The sequence below is a fragment of the Scedosporium apiospermum genome (assembly GCF_000732125.1).
Source record: "Scedosporium apiospermum strain IHEM 14462 chromosome Unknown SEQ_SAPIO_0099, whole genome shotgun sequence".
NCBI classification, from domain to species: Eukaryota; Fungi; Ascomycota; class Sordariomycetes; order Microascales; family Microascaceae; genus Scedosporium; species Scedosporium apiospermum.
In genome coordinates this window covers 1,062,711-1,082,222 of record NW_015971800.1, presented here as the reverse complement: position 1 = coordinate 1,082,222, position 19,512 = coordinate 1,062,711, and the positions used below count along the sequence as shown (strand labels likewise).

At 52.2% G+C, this 19,512-nt stretch overlaps 4 protein-coding genes across 4 annotated transcripts; 1 reads left to right on the top strand and 3 right to left on the bottom strand.

The window, feature by feature from the left end:
* Nucleotides 1-202: 202 nt before the first annotated feature.
* On the bottom strand, nt 203-1,952 carry SAPIO_CDS5746 (uncharacterized protein; the record flags this gene model as incomplete). Its single annotated transcript, XM_016788010.1, has 3 exons — nt 203-958; nt 1,261-1,755; nt 1,893-1,952. The coding sequence occupies 3 exons, from the start codon at nt 1,950-1,952 to the stop codon at nt 203-205; spliced, it is 1,311 nt and encodes a 436-aa protein (XP_016642326.1).
* Nucleotides 1,953-6,018: 4,066 nt separating this feature from the next.
* SAPIO_CDS5745 (putative D-lactate dehydrogenase) lies at nt 6,019-7,805 on the bottom strand (the record flags this gene model as incomplete). The annotated part of the gene is made up of 2 exons (XM_016788009.1): nt 6,019-6,051; nt 6,135-7,805. The coding sequence occupies 2 exons, from the start codon at nt 7,803-7,805 to the stop codon at nt 6,019-6,021; spliced, it is 1,704 nt and encodes a 567-aa protein (XP_016642325.1).
* A 2,294-nt stretch (nt 7,806-10,099) lies between these two features.
* On the top strand, nt 10,100-13,041 carry SAPIO_CDS5744 (Uncharacterized protein; the record flags this gene model as incomplete). Its single annotated transcript, XM_016788008.1, has 4 exons — nt 10,100-10,908; nt 11,031-11,097; nt 11,184-12,163; nt 12,222-13,041. The coding sequence occupies 4 exons, from the start codon at nt 10,100-10,102 to the stop codon at nt 13,039-13,041; spliced, it is 2,676 nt and encodes an 891-aa protein (XP_016642324.1).
* A 712-nt stretch (nt 13,042-13,753) lies between these two features.
* SAPIO_CDS5743 (Uncharacterized protein) lies at nt 13,754-16,208 on the bottom strand (the record flags this gene model as incomplete). Its single annotated transcript, XM_016788007.1, has 3 exons — nt 13,754-13,939; nt 14,057-15,824; nt 15,907-16,208. 3 exons carry the CDS (start codon nt 16,206-16,208, stop codon nt 13,754-13,756), a joined length of 2,256 nt encoding a protein of 751 aa, XP_016642323.1.
* Nucleotides 16,209-19,512: the final 3,304 nt, after the last annotated feature.

Genomic DNA, 19,512 nt, shown 5'->3' with positions numbered 1-19,512 from the left:
CTTTTTCCTTCGCCGAAGCAACGGCGCAGGCATTTCACAGTACCGAAGGCGAGGAAATTAGTGTTGAGACCTCAACCCCGTTTGCCTTGCCATACCCGTTTAAGACACTCTCATGGCTGCCAGTCCAGCTGCAGCCACCCCCATACCCAGCCAGGCAAGCGTCAGTGCCAAGAGCAGAAAAAGCCAAAGAGAAACCAGTACCTCAAGGCCCGTCCACTTCAGTCCATTTCTTCCCCTGAACAAGCTGTGAAAGATACTGGCCCTTCTCCACAAGTTTCTCTCTAAAGCTATCGCACCAAAACAACTCCAACATGCCGTCCCCGGTCGTATCACTCATCTCCCGATAGTATTCCCGGGCAACAGTCCAAGGAGCGACGAGCAGATCAGGTTGCAGAGTCCCCCGCAACGCAAAGTCGAGAGATCGGCAGATCTTGCCCGCTAGCTCGCGACCCTGCTGGTACTTGTACTCGTCGAGGGCGAGGTTGGGCGGCGGTATGCCTTGGCCGTACATATTCTGGTAACTGAGGTGATAAAGCGACACGCGCAGGGACTCTATGCAGCGGTGGAAACGCAGGAGGGCCATCCAGTAGTAAATGAACATGATGGAAGAAATGTCGTCGATGAAGGTGAACCTGCTGAGGAAGGGGATCTGCATTTCCATGTCCTGCTCCTCCCACAGGCTTGGGACGTTGTTGACCATGCTGGCGGTGTTGTACCACTCGTCGAGTTGGTGTTCAATATGCAGACAGTTGGCTAGGAGCTCTTGGACGCGGTGCTGCCGGACCTGGGTCACGGGCTGGGATAGGGCCATTTCGGTTCGTGCGAGGATAGGAGGAATGTGGGAGATGATGTCGAATAACCTGTCTAATCTGGTCTTTTCGTGTTGCTCCCAGGGAATACTCATCCACTCCGGGGACGCTAGGAATGTTTCTTCTCGTTTCATCAGAGCGACGCTAAGCTGCACAGGTTGGCAAAGGCATGTTAGTTTCACGGCGTCTGTACTACACTCAGAACGTGGGATGGGCACTCACAGCGCATGGTCTATATATCCGAGAGAAGAAGTGATGGTTTGGGAAAGACCGGAAAGCTTGGGGACCGCGCTTTCTAATGCTGCTCAACGCATCAAGTCCCGAGGACCACATACTTCCACTTCCAGAAGATGTTGATATCGAATTGTGCTAGGGAAAAAAAAATTCCATCCAAGTCAGCTCGCCTAGCCTCTCCGACTTACACCAGGAACGAAACTTCTTTAGAACATACCTCGTACAGATACATGCATAAACTCCCAGGACCATGAGCCCTCTCCTGCTCCGGAGCAAGATGCACAATACACCGCCCCGTCACATCCAACTCACCATCCGCTCCATAGAACGGAAAGTCTGGCACATCATACGGCGGCACCTCCAAGCTGAAGTCTTCCCTACCGCTGTGGTCCTGCATAATACTCCGTAACCGGGTGTTAACAGCAACAATCCGGAATCCTTGGGGCGCTCCGCCCCTCGACAAGGTGATGACGTGGTTCCAGGATGGCTGTAGAGGATTCTCGGCCACAAACTGCGGGCTCTCTTCCTCTGGGGGAACCGGAGACTGCGATTTGCCTTTCTTACTGGACCCGCCGATCTGGCGGGGGGGATGGGAAGAACAGCGTCCTCCATCTTCGAGGGTAGCCGTGATGAAGACCATCTGGCGTTCGTATCCCTCGCATTCTCGCCCGTTGTCGACGCATTTCTTGCAAAGGGGCCTCGTGTTATCGCACTAGAAGTGGTTCCAAGGAGGATGGTTAGCTTGGTTAGAAGTAGAGTGCCCTTTCTGGCGTTTCTCTCACGGGGTCTAACAAGGTGTTATCACCCTGGCGATGACGGGCCGTCCCATCTTCCCCTTCTTGGCCTTACCTTAACCCTTCTTCGTCTGCAGGTCTCGCACCCCTTGTATTTCCCCGGTACCCCGACCATGCTGATAAGTAGTCGTAGTTGGTATTTCGGTAACACTGTTTTTCTTCATATGCCGTGGAGAAAAGACCGGTGTACGACCACAATTCTCGAACACATCATCCTCTCTTCCTCCTTTTCTTCTAAAAAGGAAAAGAATAGGAAAGATCGGGGCGGGTGGATATATAATTCTGGACGAAAGAAAAAAAAAAAAAAGCAGCAACAGGGCAAGGAGGTAAGGGGGGGCGTGTGAGGAGAAGATGAGGTTATTGTTCGGAGCATGGAAACCCTACCTGGAAAGGCAGACTTGCATGCGAATTTTGCTTGGTCTGCAATCCTGGCAGCAAATGGGAAGAGAGAAAGAAGGTATCAGGGCATGATATGATGGCTTGGGGCTTGGATATCCCGTAGCAGACGGGAAGAGGTGACAGGCCAGGCGTGGGTTCAGGGCTAGAATGGAGGCAGAATCTGGGCCACTCCTCCTCCCCCTCCTCGCCCAATTCCGCTCCCCTCTCGCCTCCCCGGCACAAGGAAAGGGCAAGAAAACGGCCCTGGGCGGAGAATATTGGCGGAGCACAAGCGAAGCAGGCCATGTCAACAAAGTGACATGTCAAAGTAGCTAATCGGATGAGAGGATCTACACCATCTTCTTGCCCGCCCCCCTTCTTGAAGTTCTGTTTATGTCGTAGCACCAGGAACAGGCAGCCCTACGACCAAGAACGCCAACTAAAACAAAATAAAAAAGAGGTCTATTGAACCACTTCCTAGTCAATACAACCATAAGATGGAAACGGGAACGAACGGCCCAGGGCAAGAAACTAGCTAGGTCTAGGGAGATTCAATGGTTTACACTAGTAGCCGTGACACTAACTCTTACTTTTTCCGTGATGGCCCAAAGGAGAAACACGACCGGACCAGGCTAGGGCATGGACAACCTGAACGACCAGTGTCGGAGAAATTTTGGGCTGAAGGGAAAGGAGCGGGAGGAGACAGTGCCCCGTTCGTCCTATAGAAGGGCGGAAGTAGCGCAGGAGAGAGGGGAGACGGCACATCCGGACGCAAGTGACATTCTCGCAGGGCTCACTAAGTCATGCTTCTTGGGTCAGGGGGGAGATTGATAGTGAGCTCCGGATCGGGGCTTGGGGTAGTCAGGGAGCGGTAGGAGAGGGCCTCCCCGCGGGAAGTGAGTGAGGCGTGAGGGGGGGCGTGCAATATGGTGTAAGTGCATGCGTGCTATGAGTGCTACGACCTGTTACTAATGGGAAAGGGTCAGAATGAGCCGGCTTTAACATCGGGCAGCGTAGTGTAGCGGACAGGCAGAGGTTGATGGGCAGAGCATTCTCCAATATTCCAGGGTAAACCCCCACACCCCCAGATCAAGTTCCGGCCATCTGCTTAATTCGAGCCGTTGTGCTCACCGCATCTCGAGCTAGTGACAGTGGAATGAAGGGAGCAGAATAAGGTTGGTCTCGTGTGTACGGTGGAGTCCATGTCATAACTTCTCCTCTCTTTATGGCAGGTTACCCACTGTGTCTGTTGGACGAGAGATGAGCCATCGATTTGAAATTAAGAAACTATCGATACTACTCCCCTTTCTCGGTTAGCTCTAGCGAGGCTCCGAATGTGAAGGCGCAAGCATGAACGTCAAGGCGACAGGTACAACAAGTACACACGGGGCCGGACGGGCTACGACACTTAATGGGGAAGGACTTGCGAAGGATTAATGGGGAAGAGAACAGAGGAGGGAGCAGAAAAGAAATGGAAAAGTAAAAGTGAAAAGAAAGAGAACAGAAAAAAAAGAGGAAAAAAAGGGCACACGCTTGCTTCGTTTTCTGGCACCATAGGGCTGGCATGACGGACTGGGAAACGAATGAAAGGGGGCACAAGGAGTCCGTCCATTCACAGTTTGTGCACGGGAAAACGGCCGGCTGGGGTCGATTCCTACATTCTTACTTGCTGAGCTAGAACGACCCACCATGATCAGTAGAGAGCTTTAATTAAATGAGAAAAATGTGAAGGGCAATATTGCATGTGGTTGGTGGGAGAGGAACAGAAAATTGAAAGTAGCAGATCCAGTCGGTTCTGGTAGACAGCTCTGCGGAGAGACAAGTTGACTGCAACGAGGGCGGCGCGGAGGAACGGTAAATGGCAGCACCGCTTCACTCGTCGATCAATGGTCGAGAAAGAGGAGAGACGGAGATAACTTTTCTAGAAGCCGCCCGCCGTTAGAGAGATCGAGAGATCTACGAAGGAGCACGCAAACCCAAACACGACTGCAATTTACTTCGTCCTGCTTCGTCCGCACCAGGCTGAGCAAAAGGGTGAGATCAAAAGGGTCTTGCTCTGCCCTGGCCTGACCAGGCTCAATCTTGTTGGGTTTATGTGGTGGAGCTGGGCAGGTAGCGCGGTTTCCTAGAATGCTGAACTATTGAAAAGATATTTCCCCAAATGTTGTTTCCAGCTAACGCCCGGCCACCGTAGTGGAGCGGGCTATTGAAAAGAAATAGTCTCTCATCATAGGATTATTGGATATTAGATGAAACCATGATGTTACGATGGCGACGGTGCATCGATTGGTGTCTTAGGCAAGGAACGGGACAACGCCTTCACACAGGCCAGTAATCTTACCTGGATGCGGCCATGGCATGACTTACCTAGGTGAGATGTGAGATGATGGCAGAGAGATGCATCTTCCGTCTCCTGGGCCAGAGTTCCGTCCTTCCGGCCCGAGCTGAGACCAGCTGAGAATCCCTTTTGAGAAAGGGAAGGGGATATAAGGCTGACTAGTACCTTCCTAGGCTTAATAGTCTCCGGATAGTTGCTCGTGCGCTGCATGGCGAGGGTGACATTCAATATTTCCTAGGGTTCGATATCCCTACTTTATACAGCCAACCAAGTCGAAGCCGATGCTAATAAACGTATTACTTCGTCCCTCATTCCTGGCAAAAAAAAAAGACACTATGGACATTTTCAGTCGCGCCACTTACTTCGTCCAAACGTAAACGTCTTTAATCAACAGGGGACCAGACAAGGGTCTGCCTGCTATTAGCGTCCGAGACCGATTGCGGAGCCTGGGATATTAATATCTTGCACCACTGGTTTCTAGTGGAGTTGCTGCAGATCGGCGGGACTTGAGCAAGGTTCGACGTGCGCTACTGTCGGCGACAAGTGACGGTTAAACCAGGCTGTCGGGTACACCGTCTCGACGAGCGAGTGCGAAGTTCGAAGTAGGAGAGAGAGAAAAAGAAAGCAAAAAAGAGTCGGAAAATAAAAGAGTGTGTGTGAGGTGGAAAGAAGGGCAACGGACAGAAGGCCGAGTAAAAAAAAACCTGCTCTCTGCAAGCAATCGAGTCGTAAACGAGGCCAATGGCGATCTTTGCTCTTCTAGTCCAGCACAACCGGTTGGTCGGGCGTCGATGACATTCCCAGTCCTCAGAGGGCGCCGTCATCTCCCATCATCTCCCATCACTCGCAGCTCATTTACATGCACCCCACCCACCTGCCCCTCGGGACCGAGGTGACAAGACCTCCGAGTACCCTCGAAGTACACCTTGTTGTCATGATCTCATGCAACTCCTTTCATGGAGTAGAAATAGGAATACAGCGCGGTGGAGGCTCCAAATGCAACACTGTGAGCCTGCCTCGCCTGCCCAAGCTAGACGAGGGTGATATGACGACAATAGAAGGGGGGAAAACAAGACAAGGAGCAAGAGGCTCGAACGGACGATGACTTGGATATGAAAATAATGAATAGATATTCCAGATGCAGCAAATATGTGGTCCTAAATGCTAATAATAATGAGTATAAACTAGCCTGCCTGGGAGACTGTCGTCTCCACTGTACTCTCAACAGCCCAAGGAACATGCGAATATCTAAGAGATTTTGCCGTATCTCCGTATGTCTCCATCATTTGCCAGATGCCGATTCGGGCATTGTGCGAACTCTCTGGCTGTGGCGAGAGTCTTCCGTGCTGAGCCTTCAGTCTGCCTTGCCACTGCAGGGCGGAAAGGTAGAGGAGGCTGACCATGGATCAAATTTTTTCCCGAGTGGTAACCCAACCCCCTCCACGCCGCACGCGGGGCACTTCTCCTAGATGTACTTGTAGGGGTTCATGATGCCATTCTATATCAAAATTGCCCGTTAGTCTCTTGGGGGGACGGGAAGGCGAAAGCGACATGTCTCGGAGAAACCTGCTGTAAACTTACCGGATCATAAAGATTCTTAATCTGCCTCATCAAGTTTACCATGGTATCACTCCTACTGTAGCCGATGTAATTCTTCTTAGCGATTCCGAGGCCGTGCTCAGCGCTGATGCTACCCTTGCGCTTCTGAACCCATTCGTATACAAACGGCTCAAGGAGTTTTTCCACGCGCTTGTCGTACGTTCTCGTGGAGACGTTGAGGTGCAGGTTCGAGTCTCCCATATGACCATAGCCCACGACGGCGAGGATAGGATGCTCAGCATTCGGTTCGGTCTGTGTGAGGTCCTCGAAGAGGAGACCGGCTTCCTCAGCCCTAGCCTTTGTGTCTTCGACTAGCTTGTACATTTCCTCAAGAGGAATCGAGACGTCATACTTGTACACGCCGCCGACCATGGCGAGGGCCTCTGGGACGCCCTCACGCCACTTCCAAAGCGTTTGAACTTGCGTCTCATCCTGGGCGACAACGCCGTCTTGGACGATCTCCTTGCCCATGACGTCCTCAAGGAAGGCCTCGAGCTTGGCATAGTCGTGCTCGCCATTTGATCCACTAGTCTCCACGAGGACGTAAAATGGATGATCGCCATCGAGAGGGTTGGTGTTTCCCGTAAAATGCTGCACCACTTGCTGGCTTCGACCGTCCATAAGCTCGAAGGCAGATAGAATCTCGGAAAGTTGAGACTTGGCCTCACGGAAGGCACGGCGCGCGTGTTCGAACGACTCGAGTCCGAAGTAGGCAACGTTGACGGCTTTTGGCCTCTGAGGGCACTGGATAGCAACCTTGGTGATGACCCCGATGGTACCTTCGGCACCGATGAAGAGCTGCTTCAGGTCATACCCGGTGTTGTTCTTGCGTAAGGTCGAGAGCTCATCTACGACGGTGCCATCAGGGAGCACGGCCTCGATGCCGAGAACGGTGCCGTGCAGATTTCCATATCGGAGGAGACGAAGGCCACCAGCATTGGTGGCAAGGTTACCACCAACGTGACAGGAGCCCTTGGAGCCGAGGTCGAGAGGGTAGATGTGTCCCCTCTCAGCAAGGTACTGATCAGCAACCTCGAGGATAACACCGGCGTCCATAACGAGCACACCGCTGACTTCATCAAACGAGATAATGTTGTTCATACGACCGAGGCTAAGCACAATCTCGTCGAAGACTGGAACTGAACCCCCGACAAGGCCGGTGTTGCCTCCCTGGGGCACGACGGCAAGCTTCTTGTCGTTGCAGTACTTGAGGATCCGGCTGACTTGATCAGTTGTCTGAGGTCGGAGAACAAGTCGGCTCTGACCACGGTACTTTCGCATCCAGTCCTCGTTGAAGGGCGCGATGTCATCGGCTGCATCCGAGGTGACACCATCGAGGACGGCTGACCCGCTGCCTAGTACACCTTTGAAAAAGGCGACGTCTTCGGGCGTCACTCGCGCGAACCGCTCATCCCTCTTGACATTCGGGTAGGCCTCCGAGGTGAGCTTAATGGCACCCGCGGCACACCGCACGGGGGTCGAGCTCAGGTGCCTTGCGCCTGACTGGGTGAGATTGAGGCAGTGTGAGTTCTCCTGGCGGGCCGAAGCAACGGCTGAAGCAACAACCTTGAGATTGACCGGGCGGGGGATGTGTTGCACTGCCGGTCGTCGCGCCGATTGGACAATCGGCATCAATCTTGAGCGGGAGGCCATGGCTTCACAAGATTGCCGAAGCCAGGAAACAGCAATTGCACAAGAAAGAACTCTCCGAGCTTAATTACCGCAGGGAAGGAAGTAAATTGATGCGAATAATTATATAAAACACATGAGAAAGAACGAATCGGCGAGTGAGAGACCGTTGTCGGCGTGTCGCGGTCAACTCTCAGTCAAAAAATTGCGTGATGATAAATCGGAAGTACGCGCCGATAAATCCTGCCTCCAATTGTCATAAGTTGCCTCCACCTTCCACTTCCTCACCGCGGTTCACGGACTAACAGTCGCTCTTGCCACTAGCAACTTCCCTTGCCACCAAACTCGGAACTGTGAACTCGGAACCCGGAAGGAACGACACATGCATTTTTGATTGGCATTTGTATCTTCAACATCACGAATCTGTTGTCACTCAGCGCGATTGTTCTTCGATCCGACGATGCAGCAACAATGAAGCAATGTCAATTCGTCTCTAGAAACATCACGTAAGCCTGCGCTGTCCTTGAACAGCACAATTGCACGGGCAACACAATTGCACGGGCAAACCAATTGGACATTGCATTCCCTTCAATCAATGCAAAGACAAATACGAAGTAATGGCGACGCTGGTTTTCCAAGCTCATCTCGGCATCCCGACAGATCTGATAATCAGTCCACCTCTTGAGACTTTGAAACTTGCTAACAGTTGTACGAGCTCGTCAACAACCTTCTCGAACACGACTGCTCATAACTGTCCATGCCGCCTCCTTCTCCCGTGTGCATGAAGCGTCGCCTTGGACGGAGGGCTCCACAATCGTGCAATGGATTTCCAGGAAGCTTCAACTCCGCAATGCATTTGAAAAAGAGGCCGGCCTGATGAACTAAAGGGCTACGAAACAATGATTTGCTCTGCTTACAGATTGCCTAAATTCATCTGAAGTTGTTGATGCCGAAATCTCTGATTCAGATACTTTCTTTCGTTCGGGTAGGGGCCCAACAAGACCACACGCGGGAGAGATCCTTCCTTTCCTGTAGAGGCCGACGATGATCCCATCCACCATGGGTTGGATCCGGTAATCGTACCATGGTTGGAATTCCAGGCTTTAGACCACCTCCAAAATAAAGCGTTATTGAGTTGAGATCGAGAGAAAATCTAAGGGGGTGGTGGATTGCGCATCAGCAATTGGAAAAGCAGGCGGCAAGTAACTGCAACGGTTGGGCCTGCAAGATTGCGGTCACGCTCCTCTTCCCTACTTCGTACGCAGAACACAGCACTTCGTGGTTTCGAGTTTCATACAGCCTGCTACCTATGCTTCGAGGTTCTATGCGTTTGTATGCTATTATTATCTTCTTCCCCAGGTAAACGCGGCTTCTCTCCTACGAGCCCTCCAAGCCAGCCAATCCCTGGCTTGATGATGTCTCGCATAAGGTAGGACTCGCCTGTCTCGAACTCTCGGCGAGACCATTGTTATGGATTAGCCCCCCGACTAGGAGTTGGAATCCTGGATTGGGTCTTTTGATAGTTGATGTGACCCCTTTCATTATACCGAGGTGCCATTTGGTGAGGTGTATTGATTTCAGACAGCCCATAAAATAGTAATACAATGTCCACCGCACACCTAATGCAAGTCTCCCTGAACTGGTCTAACCTCGCCCTCTCCCAGGATCGACGGGTTAAAAGAGGTTAAATGGGTCGCATAAAGGGTGAGCCTCCATTGGGGCTTTGCTATAGGTGGGGTGGTCGGGGAATATGTTTCAGGACTTGGGTCGCCTCCACCTTTTTGGAACTGCACCAGTTGCAGACCCTTTCGATGCGTTGACGGCGACAGTAGTAAGGAATGCCTTTGGGTCTGTCGAGGGGCTGAAAAGCGAAATCTGGCAGACTCGTCACTGTCGAGAACTTGAGACGATGGGGATCGCTTGCAAGAGGGGGTGCAGAGGCTGTGGGATTCTGGTATAAACTCTGGATCTGCCTGCATTTCGTTCCATAGTTTTGGTCCCTCTTACCTTGTTTTCCATCCTTCTTGTTGCGTTATTAGAATACTGGAAGGTTAATAAACAAGACGAAAGTCGAGGTCGAGACTCTTCTCACGACATTCTTCATTCCTCGCATCTCTGCTCCCTGCGCGTTGTTATCGATAAAGCGGCACCTAAGCGGTCTGCCGGCCTGACAGGGTAATTGCCGGTCCACTTTCAGGTAGATTGACACCTGTAACCAGTCACGGTCACAGTTGAGGCGAGGCGACCAAAATCGCAACCACTTAGCAACGGCAGATATTAATCCGCTGATGCCCTGTGTCCACTAAAAACCCGCTAAAATGGACGCCTACCCCCACCACTTCCAACACGGCGCAGAAGAGCAGCCAGCGCTGAACACCCCACCAAGCATGACTGGGTCCCAACACATAGGGCCTACAACAGCGCTACAGTCCGCGTCGTTGCAACCGTTCGGCCTCCCTAGCAACGCTACCGAGAATGAGAAATTCCCCGACTTCTGTTTACATCAGGAGCCAGTAGTCGTCGACAACGACAACGACGAGCACCACAACTACTACGACCCCTCAGCCCACTCTGATCCGCGTCTGGTCAATGGCCAGCACCATCACCAATTCATATCCTCCTCAATAATCCACCCTGCCGTTGCAAAAACTATCCAAGATCCCGCTACTGTCCGGGCCTTGCGTACGTCATCCATAATCAGCTCTGCCCCTTCCGAAGCCTCGATATCCACTTCGGAAACCTCCACCAGAGCTGCATCTCCCACGCCAACCTACGACTACACCGCCTCGCCGAATTCGAGTCCCGCGTCCTCACAAAAAGGCTCCCCCGAGCTTCATTCGGCACCGAAATTCGCATCGCCGACTCCTTCGATCCCGCGGAGCAGGAGGACGAAGAAGGAACTCAACGCTGCCAGGGTCCAGCGCTCGGGGAGCTACGGGAGCCAGCAAGCCCCAACCAAGGACAAGGAGACAACGCCATCGAAGAGACGGAGATTCCTTAGCTCGGCTACTGGTCAGGTCGACGCTCTTGCTGCCGTCGAACCTGCCCATGAGCAGGTTCTAACGAGAATGGCCTTCGCGGAACAGCAGAGGTGGATTACGGTCCAACAAAAAACATTTACAAAATGGTGGGTGCCCAACAACAACCCCCTCAATCTACCTAGAGGTGTCTTGGACCCTAGAAATACCTAATAATTCTTCATGCACTCGGCCATGCTAATTACTTTTTTTCCCTTCGTTCCACTTGTAGGGTCAATACCAAATTAGAAGCTAGGGACCTCGAGGTGAAGGATCTTGTCTCAGATCTTAGCAATGGTGTAAGTGGTGACACCGCCCAAAACCTTCCTAGATTCCCTTCCACTTTAATGGGCTGCCTTAACTCACATATTCCTTCCTCCGTTAGGTCTTACTCATACATTTGCTCGAATGCCTGTCAAGCGAAAGCCTTGGACGATATGCGGCGAAACCTAAGCTCCGAGTACAAATGTTTGAGAATGCCAACCTAGCTCTCGACTTCATCAAATCTAGGGGGATTCAGATGACCAACATTGGTGCCGAGGATGTTGTTGACGGGAACCGAAAGATCATCCTTGGTCTCATCTGGATTCTTATTTCGAGGTTTACGATTAGTGATATCAACGAAGAGGGTATGACGGCGAAGGAAGGTCTGCTACTATGGTGCCAGAGGAAGACAGCCTGCTATGACGAGGTCGAGGTCCGCGATTTCAGCGGTAGCTGGAACGATGGTCTTGCTTTCTGTGCCCTTCTCGATATTCACCGCCCCGACCTGATCGACTATGATGCCCTCGACAAGTCGGACCACCGCGGAAACATGCAACTTGCCTTCGACCTCGCCCATAAGGAAATTGGAATCCCCAACCTTCTCGACGTGGAGGACGTCTGTGACGTTGCCAAGCCTGACGAGCGAAGTTTGATGACTTACATCGCCTATTGGTTCCACGCCTTCTCGCAAATGGAGAAGGTTGAGAACGCCGGTAGGCGCGTGGAGAAATTTGTTCTCAATATGCAAGGTGCCTGGGAGATGCAAAGTGCCTACGAAAGGAGGATGCGCGAGCTTCTCAAGGTTATCCGGGAGCAGTTGGTCGAGTGGCAACAGGCGAAGTTCGAGGGTACCTACGCCGACGCGAAGGCGCAGGCTAACCACTTTGCTGCATACAAGAGGGGGAAGAAGAGGGAGTGGGTAGCGGAGAAGAGCGAGCTGGCCACGCTGCTCGGCAACATCAAGACCAAGCTAGGGACTTACAGGCTACGGCCCTATGAGCCACCAGCCGAGCTACGGTTGGAGGTCATGGAGCAAGAGTGGGCGAACTTGTCCAAGACGGAGATGACCAGGGCACAGCTTATCAACGAGACTATTCGAGAGTGAGTGACTGGCCGTCGAGGAAGCCATCGAGCAAACAACTGATAATTTTATTTTTAGTATCAAAAACGCTCTGAGAAAATCTTTCGCCGACAAGGCCAACGACTTTGCCATGGCACTCAACACCATGCAACTAGCAATCTCGGGTCTGGAGGGCGATGTAGAAGATCAACTACATCACGTCCGCAAGCTCAGCGATAACCTTCCACCACTCGATCAGTATCTGGACACGATTGCTGCTGTGGACGAGAAGTGCCAGGAGGCGAACATAGAGGAAAATGACTTTACCACCTACACGTACGACGAACTCTGCTACGAGCTCTCGCTAGTAAAGTCGTCGGTACAGAAGAAGCTCGCCTTCCTCGAAAACCAGATCGTGGCGCGTAACATGACCAACCTAACACCCATCCAACTCGAGGAGTTTGAGAGTGTGTTCCGCCACTTTGACCGCGACGACACCAACTCGCTGCAGGAGCTCGAGTTCAGCGCCGCGCTCGCCTCCCTGGGTCTCGTGTTCTCCGAGGACGAGATGCACGACTACTTCCTCGAGACATCCAAGGGTCGCGACTACGTCACCTTCGAGCAGTTTATCCGCTTCATGGTCGACGTTACCGAGGATCAGAATACGGCCGAGCAGGTCTTCCAATCCTTCCGTGAAGTTGCGGACGGGAAACCCTACGTCACGGAGATGGATCTGCGGCACAGTCTCGTGCCGGACGAGGTCATCGACAAGCTGGCCGAGTTCTTCCCTAGGCATCAGGGGCCCGACCTAGCATCGGACAGAGGCATGCCACAGTTCGACTACGTCTCGTTTATGGAGAAGCTTATCGAGAACGACGCGGATTCATCCTCTAATGGAAGAATAAATGGGTTTCACTAGTGGTGAATGGGGAGGCGACGGTGGAGGCGGAGACGGATTTGGTATATAACTTTTCGCCGTCAATATTTTTTTTTTCCCCTTCTTTTACAGTAGTTCTCGTCACGCAAAAGTAGTGACCATACCCCTGGGCGACTTCATTCTTTCCGCTTTCCTCCTTATTAATGTTTTAGGTTCTTGGGCTTGGGACTTTGAATCATGGCTAAGTTGTTCGTTTCTATTCCTCTTTTTTTGTTTTGAACGAGATATATTGCTTCCCTTTTTCTCTCTTTTTCTCGCGGACTGGGTCGGGAGAAAAGATGCCAAGGGGGGAAACTTGAGGGTTTCTTTTGTTACTTAGGAAATAGATAAATTGCATAGTTAGGTGTTTATATCGAAAGTCTTCACAATAGCCGTCCTCTCTTCCTATCGATCCCGTTTGTAGGTTCGTCCCTACAACTTGTGGTAAACCATTGTTGAGTGTTGAATGTACATATATCCCTTGTCGATGATTGCGTGTCTCAGAAGAAGACGAGCACAGAAACGGTAAGACTCCAAAAATGCGTAAGCTTATTCCATCTATCAAAACCGCAAGTTTATAAGAGCCCTTTCCTTCCCAGATACCCCAATACCAGACCAGAACCCATTATTACCTTGGGGCATGTAAGAACTAAAAGCCCCATTTATTCTATAAAATACAAGACCAATCCGGTCCCAGCCAGAACAAAAGAACGCCTCACTTGGACTCAAACGCATCCATATCCTTCAACGCATTCGCCAACCTCCGATAATCCCTCAGCAACTCAAGCACCTCGCCTAGCTTCAGGTCTCCCGGACTCTGCAGTTCCATGAACCGCTTGTTGGGCGGGGGGATCTTGGGTGTTTCCTTGGGCGGCAAGGCGGTTGCAAGATCTGGAAAGGCCTGAGAGCAAGAAGAAAATGTTAAAAAAAGAAAAAAAGTCGTTATAACACACACGAATCTTGCACATATCTGGAGCTAAGCCGTGAGAAAAGGGGACATCACGACGGGAAAACTAACCGTAGCAAGATCGCCTCCGTCCGTTGCTGGGCCTTTGTGGCTCGACACATCCTTGGGCGGCGGAGTAGGCGCCGTCCTACCGAACCCCCTAATCATGCCGATACTGGAAAGCCTCGCCATCGGGTTGAACGAACTGCTCAGATTCCGCATGGACTCAACCACCAACGCAGGGTTGACCGACGGACCGGGTGAAGGCTGGGGCGCGGGAGTAGCCTTCTCCTTGTCCTTGGCCTCCTCCTCAGCCTCGGGGATGCCTTCTACCTGCGCGGCCACGGCCACTACCGACACCGCCTTCCTCGTCGTCGAGCTGCCCGTGCTACGAAGGCTCCGCAGGCTATCGGCGCTGTGGTCCCGGCTGCTAAGCTTCTTCCCGCCGATAAGGTTCAGGACCTTGTCGTCCCTGTGAGGCGACGCCGTCCGGCCTTCCTCGGGACCGTGCACGGAACTGGCGCCGCTGACGGACGCGTCGTCTTCTGGCGGCGGGGTGCTGACGAGCTTGCGTGCATCGTCAAGCGTCTTGGGCATGACCAGGTCTTTTGCGGACTCGAGCGTCGTCTCCTGGCGCTCACGCAACTTGCCCATGAGGAAATTATAGCTGTCGCCGAGGGAGTTGGAGATGGTTTTGAGACCCTGGTCGGCGGTCGTGAAAATCGAGTCGCTGGCGGCGTTGATGGCCTGGGCTGGTGTGTTGACGAGGTCGCTCAGCCTCCTATTCTTCTGAACGGCTGCCCGTAGCCCGCCGCTAGGAGAAGGCGGAGGCTTCGCGCCGGTGGCAGTGGCAAGCGTAGGCTCCGGCGGGCTCCGAGTCGCCGACGATAGGCCGGGAGCGTACGCCGGTGGGAAGGTTTCCACCTTGGGTGTGTTGGGCTGGCTCACGAGCTTCGGCTGTCCGGAGGGTAACTCGTCGGCACGAAGAGTCGACAGGTCAACCGTTTCCAGGAAGCTAATAGCGGCCTCGAGGGTGGTTAGGCAGTACGCAGCCTCGCCGTTTAGTTTCTGCTCCCATCTGAAATTTTGGATAAAATGAGCGTCGCTGATAACGCTGAGCTTCTGGGGCGGGAGAGTGATGAGCGTGTAAATGATCATGGGCATGATGTCGTCGGCCGAGGCAGAGGGTCGGTACTTGGACAGGACGTCGACAATGCTCTTATGGACTGCTTTTAGATGGTTCAGTTTCCCTAGCGGATATCTAGCATCATTCATGAGGACCAGCCCGTGGCGCGCGGGCTCGAGCGCGGCCTTGATCTCTTCGGTCTTCGAATCTTCGCTATCCTCATCGTCTTTGGACGAATCACCCAAGTCTATTCCCAGATCAGTCAGGTTGATGCCGACGAGAGCTAGCGCGGCAGTCTTGGACCGTAGTTTATCATCCTGAGCCTCGTCCTGGGTGCTTCGGTGGCGGTATATCCGGGAATAGATTCCTTCGCAGAGCCTCCGCTCCACGGCTTCTTCCAGCCTGCCACGTTTGAGTTCGAGGGCCCTCCGGGCTCTTTTCCGCTCGGCGAGCTCCTCGGGCGTGAGCATCTGCTGCTCGAAATCCTTGGCCTTATCTTTGCTGCCGATTGATGCTGCTTTTGCACGCAGCCTCTTGGCGGTGGACTGTCGGGAAGGGGCGGGCGAGGCGTCTCTCGATTGCTTCATGGCGAGGGTGGATATGTGCGTATTGATGTGTGTCGAAGCTACGGCGTAGAAGTCTTGGAAGAGTCGAGATAGATTACCGATGCTCGGTGGTGTCGGATGGACCTTGGCCGATAGCGACTCGATGAAGCTGTACAGATTGAGAGCGAGAGGGTTAGTAAAGCTTCTGCAAGGTACGACTCTCGCCAGACTCGTCGGGGAACAATCCATACCTGTCCGTAAGGCTAACTAGCTCAATGGGCAGCTCGCCCATATCGATAGACATCCTCACACCATCGCCGGTTTCATCGTTGTCGTCCGTTGCCTCGAAGGCATCGGGGGAAGCGAGAGCTCCGCTGGAGGGCCTGGATGTTGAGGTAGATCGTATTTGCCGTTCAGGCGCGGCGCCGTTCTGAAAGGTATGGGCCCTTCGAGGCGGTGTTACAGACGACGCATCGTTCCCTGACGCGTCCTTGGTCGAGGCAGCGGAGCGTAAGGGACTTGGGTGTTTCGGAGGGGTTGCAGTCGATGGCATTATTACCAAGCAGATTAATGGTTGGAGAATAGCTGATACAGTACTTTTGCAATCTGATTAAAGCAATTGGATTGTGGTGAATGTGCGAATATTTAAAGAATGTAAGAATGTAAAGAGCGATCCCTGGGGAGAGAACAGATTAAGAGGTAGAATGGGAGTAGGAACAGAGAAGGTTTACGTTGGTCCCATTTTGAAACCAGCTGCAACGGGCAGCCTGCAGCACTAGCAAGGAGAGTAAGGAGTGGTCACGGATCAATTGCATCACTGCCCGAGCTGGGATGGGAGACGGACAATCGGACCGCCCTACAGACCCGCCGCTGTAGTTGAGCCTAACTTGCGCGTAAACTCCACGCCGTTTCAGGACTTGTAAATCTAGGGATGGAGTTAGAAGCCTGAGGCGTTAAGCCTGTTATTCGGCGAGGCAATAGACAGTCGGTAAATGTCAGTACCTTCCAGCTCACTGATATCCCCGGTCTTCCAAGGGAAGTCCGGAATCTTGTGCTGTCGTGTGTTCATGTGGATGCCCTTTCGTCCATTCCTCGAACAAGCGAGGGGCGAAGGTCGCCGTTTACATCGTCGTATCTTCAGGGTTAAATTAATGCCGAGCCATGCTCAACGTCTCAAGTCTCTGTGTGATCTCTTCATAATCTCACAACATCGGCGTATAAATTCGTGATATCTTGGCTCATATCCGCTCGAAGGGTCTGTACTTCGTATGCCATTATGAAGCCTTCCTAGTTGCTTTGGAGCTTGGTCTGAATGTAATTGAGATCAGACGCAGCGTTTGCTTCGTAGCGTGCATTTTCAGATGAACGGAATGCAGAGGATCATACACAGGTACACTGCAGTATACTTCGTAAGAACACTGGGACGCGTAGGGTAGGACGTTTCGAATTATGTATGCGCACAAGTACCTGTGTACTTTTCGGGAATTTCGTGTCAGGACCGTTTCTGCGCCTCCGTTGACCCAGGGAGGATGACGTCAGCTGTTCTGCCGAACTTCGCCCGAGACCCTGACCATTTTAGGCAGAATTTCCGTTTCAAGGCCGTTTTTCTTTCCTCAAACAACAACGTTACTATTAAATAATTGGGGAAGGAGCCATGATGGTATTGACTGCTTCATAATTGGGAAGGAATTGGCCCGCCATCCATCGCCTTCCATTTTATGTTGGAATGGGTGGGGTCAGTTCCGTGAAAAATATCCCAGATATTTCTTCCTTGCCGAAATAGTTTCTACGTCACAAACCCTTAACGAAACCGATTCCCATTCCCAAAACGTTTCCCTTTCTATGGTGCGACTTCGGAAGACCCTCTGGCGTCTAAAAAAGGCTTGTTTTACAGTGGTTACAACATCCATGGTAACAAAATCAATCAGCATTTGAACTCCGTTATCACCAATATCTCTCGGTGGCCATCGGTCAACCCTGACCATCTTGATCCAGTCCCTCTCTCTGTTCGAACGGATTTAATTCCATGAATCTTCTCCAAGTCGAGCGGCAGTCGAACTGCGACATGACGGCCCCAGCCCCTGAACGACATATTGCCTTGCCCTTCAACCTAAGGGACAACCCGGAGGCCTTCGACGTAAACGAGAATCTTGAAATGTTGTGGGCCATATACCCATGTTACAGCCTATCCCTGTGGGGCTGCCAGTCCCCGGGAGGCAACATAGGCTGTCTAACGACCTCGATTATCGGAATGTCGATGACTGGGAGCCGCTTTTTCAGCTGGTAAAGGATTATTTCCAGTCGATCGAGGTTTTGATTAACGAGGTTCTCTACTGTAACGTTTACGTCATAGTAGTCCTTGGCCAGCGTGGAATCGACATTACCAAGCTACCTTCGTGGGTCGCTCGAGTAAGTTGCCGTTATTACTATAGCGACGAGTGGAGTGATAAGCCGTTGGATCTCCAAGCTCGACGATCTTCCAGCCCAGCCGCCGGGAGTCCAGATGACAGTGAGTGCGAGGTACTTCAACCCGGTGCTAGAGTAGCATCAGGGCATTTCCCTGGAGAGTCCGCGCGGTTTCTATCAACAACGGCGGGAGTCCTAATAAAGGATGAAAATGGTACCGAGTTCACGACTGTAGCCTCACACGGGTTCCCTGGGCAATGCGGCGTATCAGTCTTTCACCCGCAAGCAGAGAACGGCCGAGCTGATTGAGAGGGGTTTCTTTCTCGTGGATACGACGGATACATGAAGAGTGAAGATTTGGGGGGACACAAGAGGAGGCTGATGATCCTAGGAGCACGTCTTTTATCCTTTTAAGGGGACTCAGTGAGGCGGATCAATGCAGCTCTGCCTGCACATCACACGCAAGAGCTGAACAGGTGTAGCCAAGGGCCCGAAACAGCTCCTACCGCCATTCCGGGTTTGCGTGGTACCGCTCATATGAGAGAGCGGCGGACAGATACCGTGGTTGTTGGCACTCTCTTTTGCCCTTGTTAGTAGGCCTATGCCTGTGGATGGACCCGCATGTGCCGGGTTTGCCTGTGGCATTTGATGACTTCGTTCTTCGGTTGGCGTTTTACAATACTCGCCGGCAGGAAGAAAGACGGTGGATGTGTATACCAGTTTTATGTCGTGGTGTTGGCTGTGTTGATCTTGGGTTCTGTTAAGAGTTTCTGTCGTGTCGGCTGGATGTAAAAAGGCGAAGGAACGTTGATAGAAGCCGCTGCAGGGCTCCTACAAGACTGGAATGGAACACACTTTGAAAGGACTGAAGATGATCTTGCAACGGCCTTACAAGACGCTAGGAAAGAAGTCGAATCCCAGATCTTAATATAAGATGGGAACTGACAATGAAGTGAACTTTGGCGACTGACCGAACGATGACTGAAAAGAACGTGGAAGCGGGAACCTCGAAACTATGATAAAATGACAGAACTAATTGAATTGTAAAAGCTTGCTGTGCTTGTAAGTCGAAGAAGGAGGAGGAGAATCCTCCCGTCTCGGCGACCTGCAACAACCTATCCCCGTTCTACATTACTCTTATACCCAAACTGGCTCCCATGCCCACGGCTCGACTTCCACTCAGGAGCTATTGACATTCGCTTAGTTCCACATAACACGAGCTTCGACCAGAATCATAACTTTAGTGCCGTGTTATTGACCAACTGAGCAGGCATCCCCTAAACGACAAGAGAATTGCTCGAATCTGATCAGGCTTGTTCAACATCAGAATAAGTCATTGCCACCAATCGGAGTCCTCCTCCTCCTCATCGTCACGGACCTCGATTGGACTATTGAGAGCCGGATGAACTGGGGCAGGTTTGGCCAATTGCGAGGCTTCAACCATACCAGCA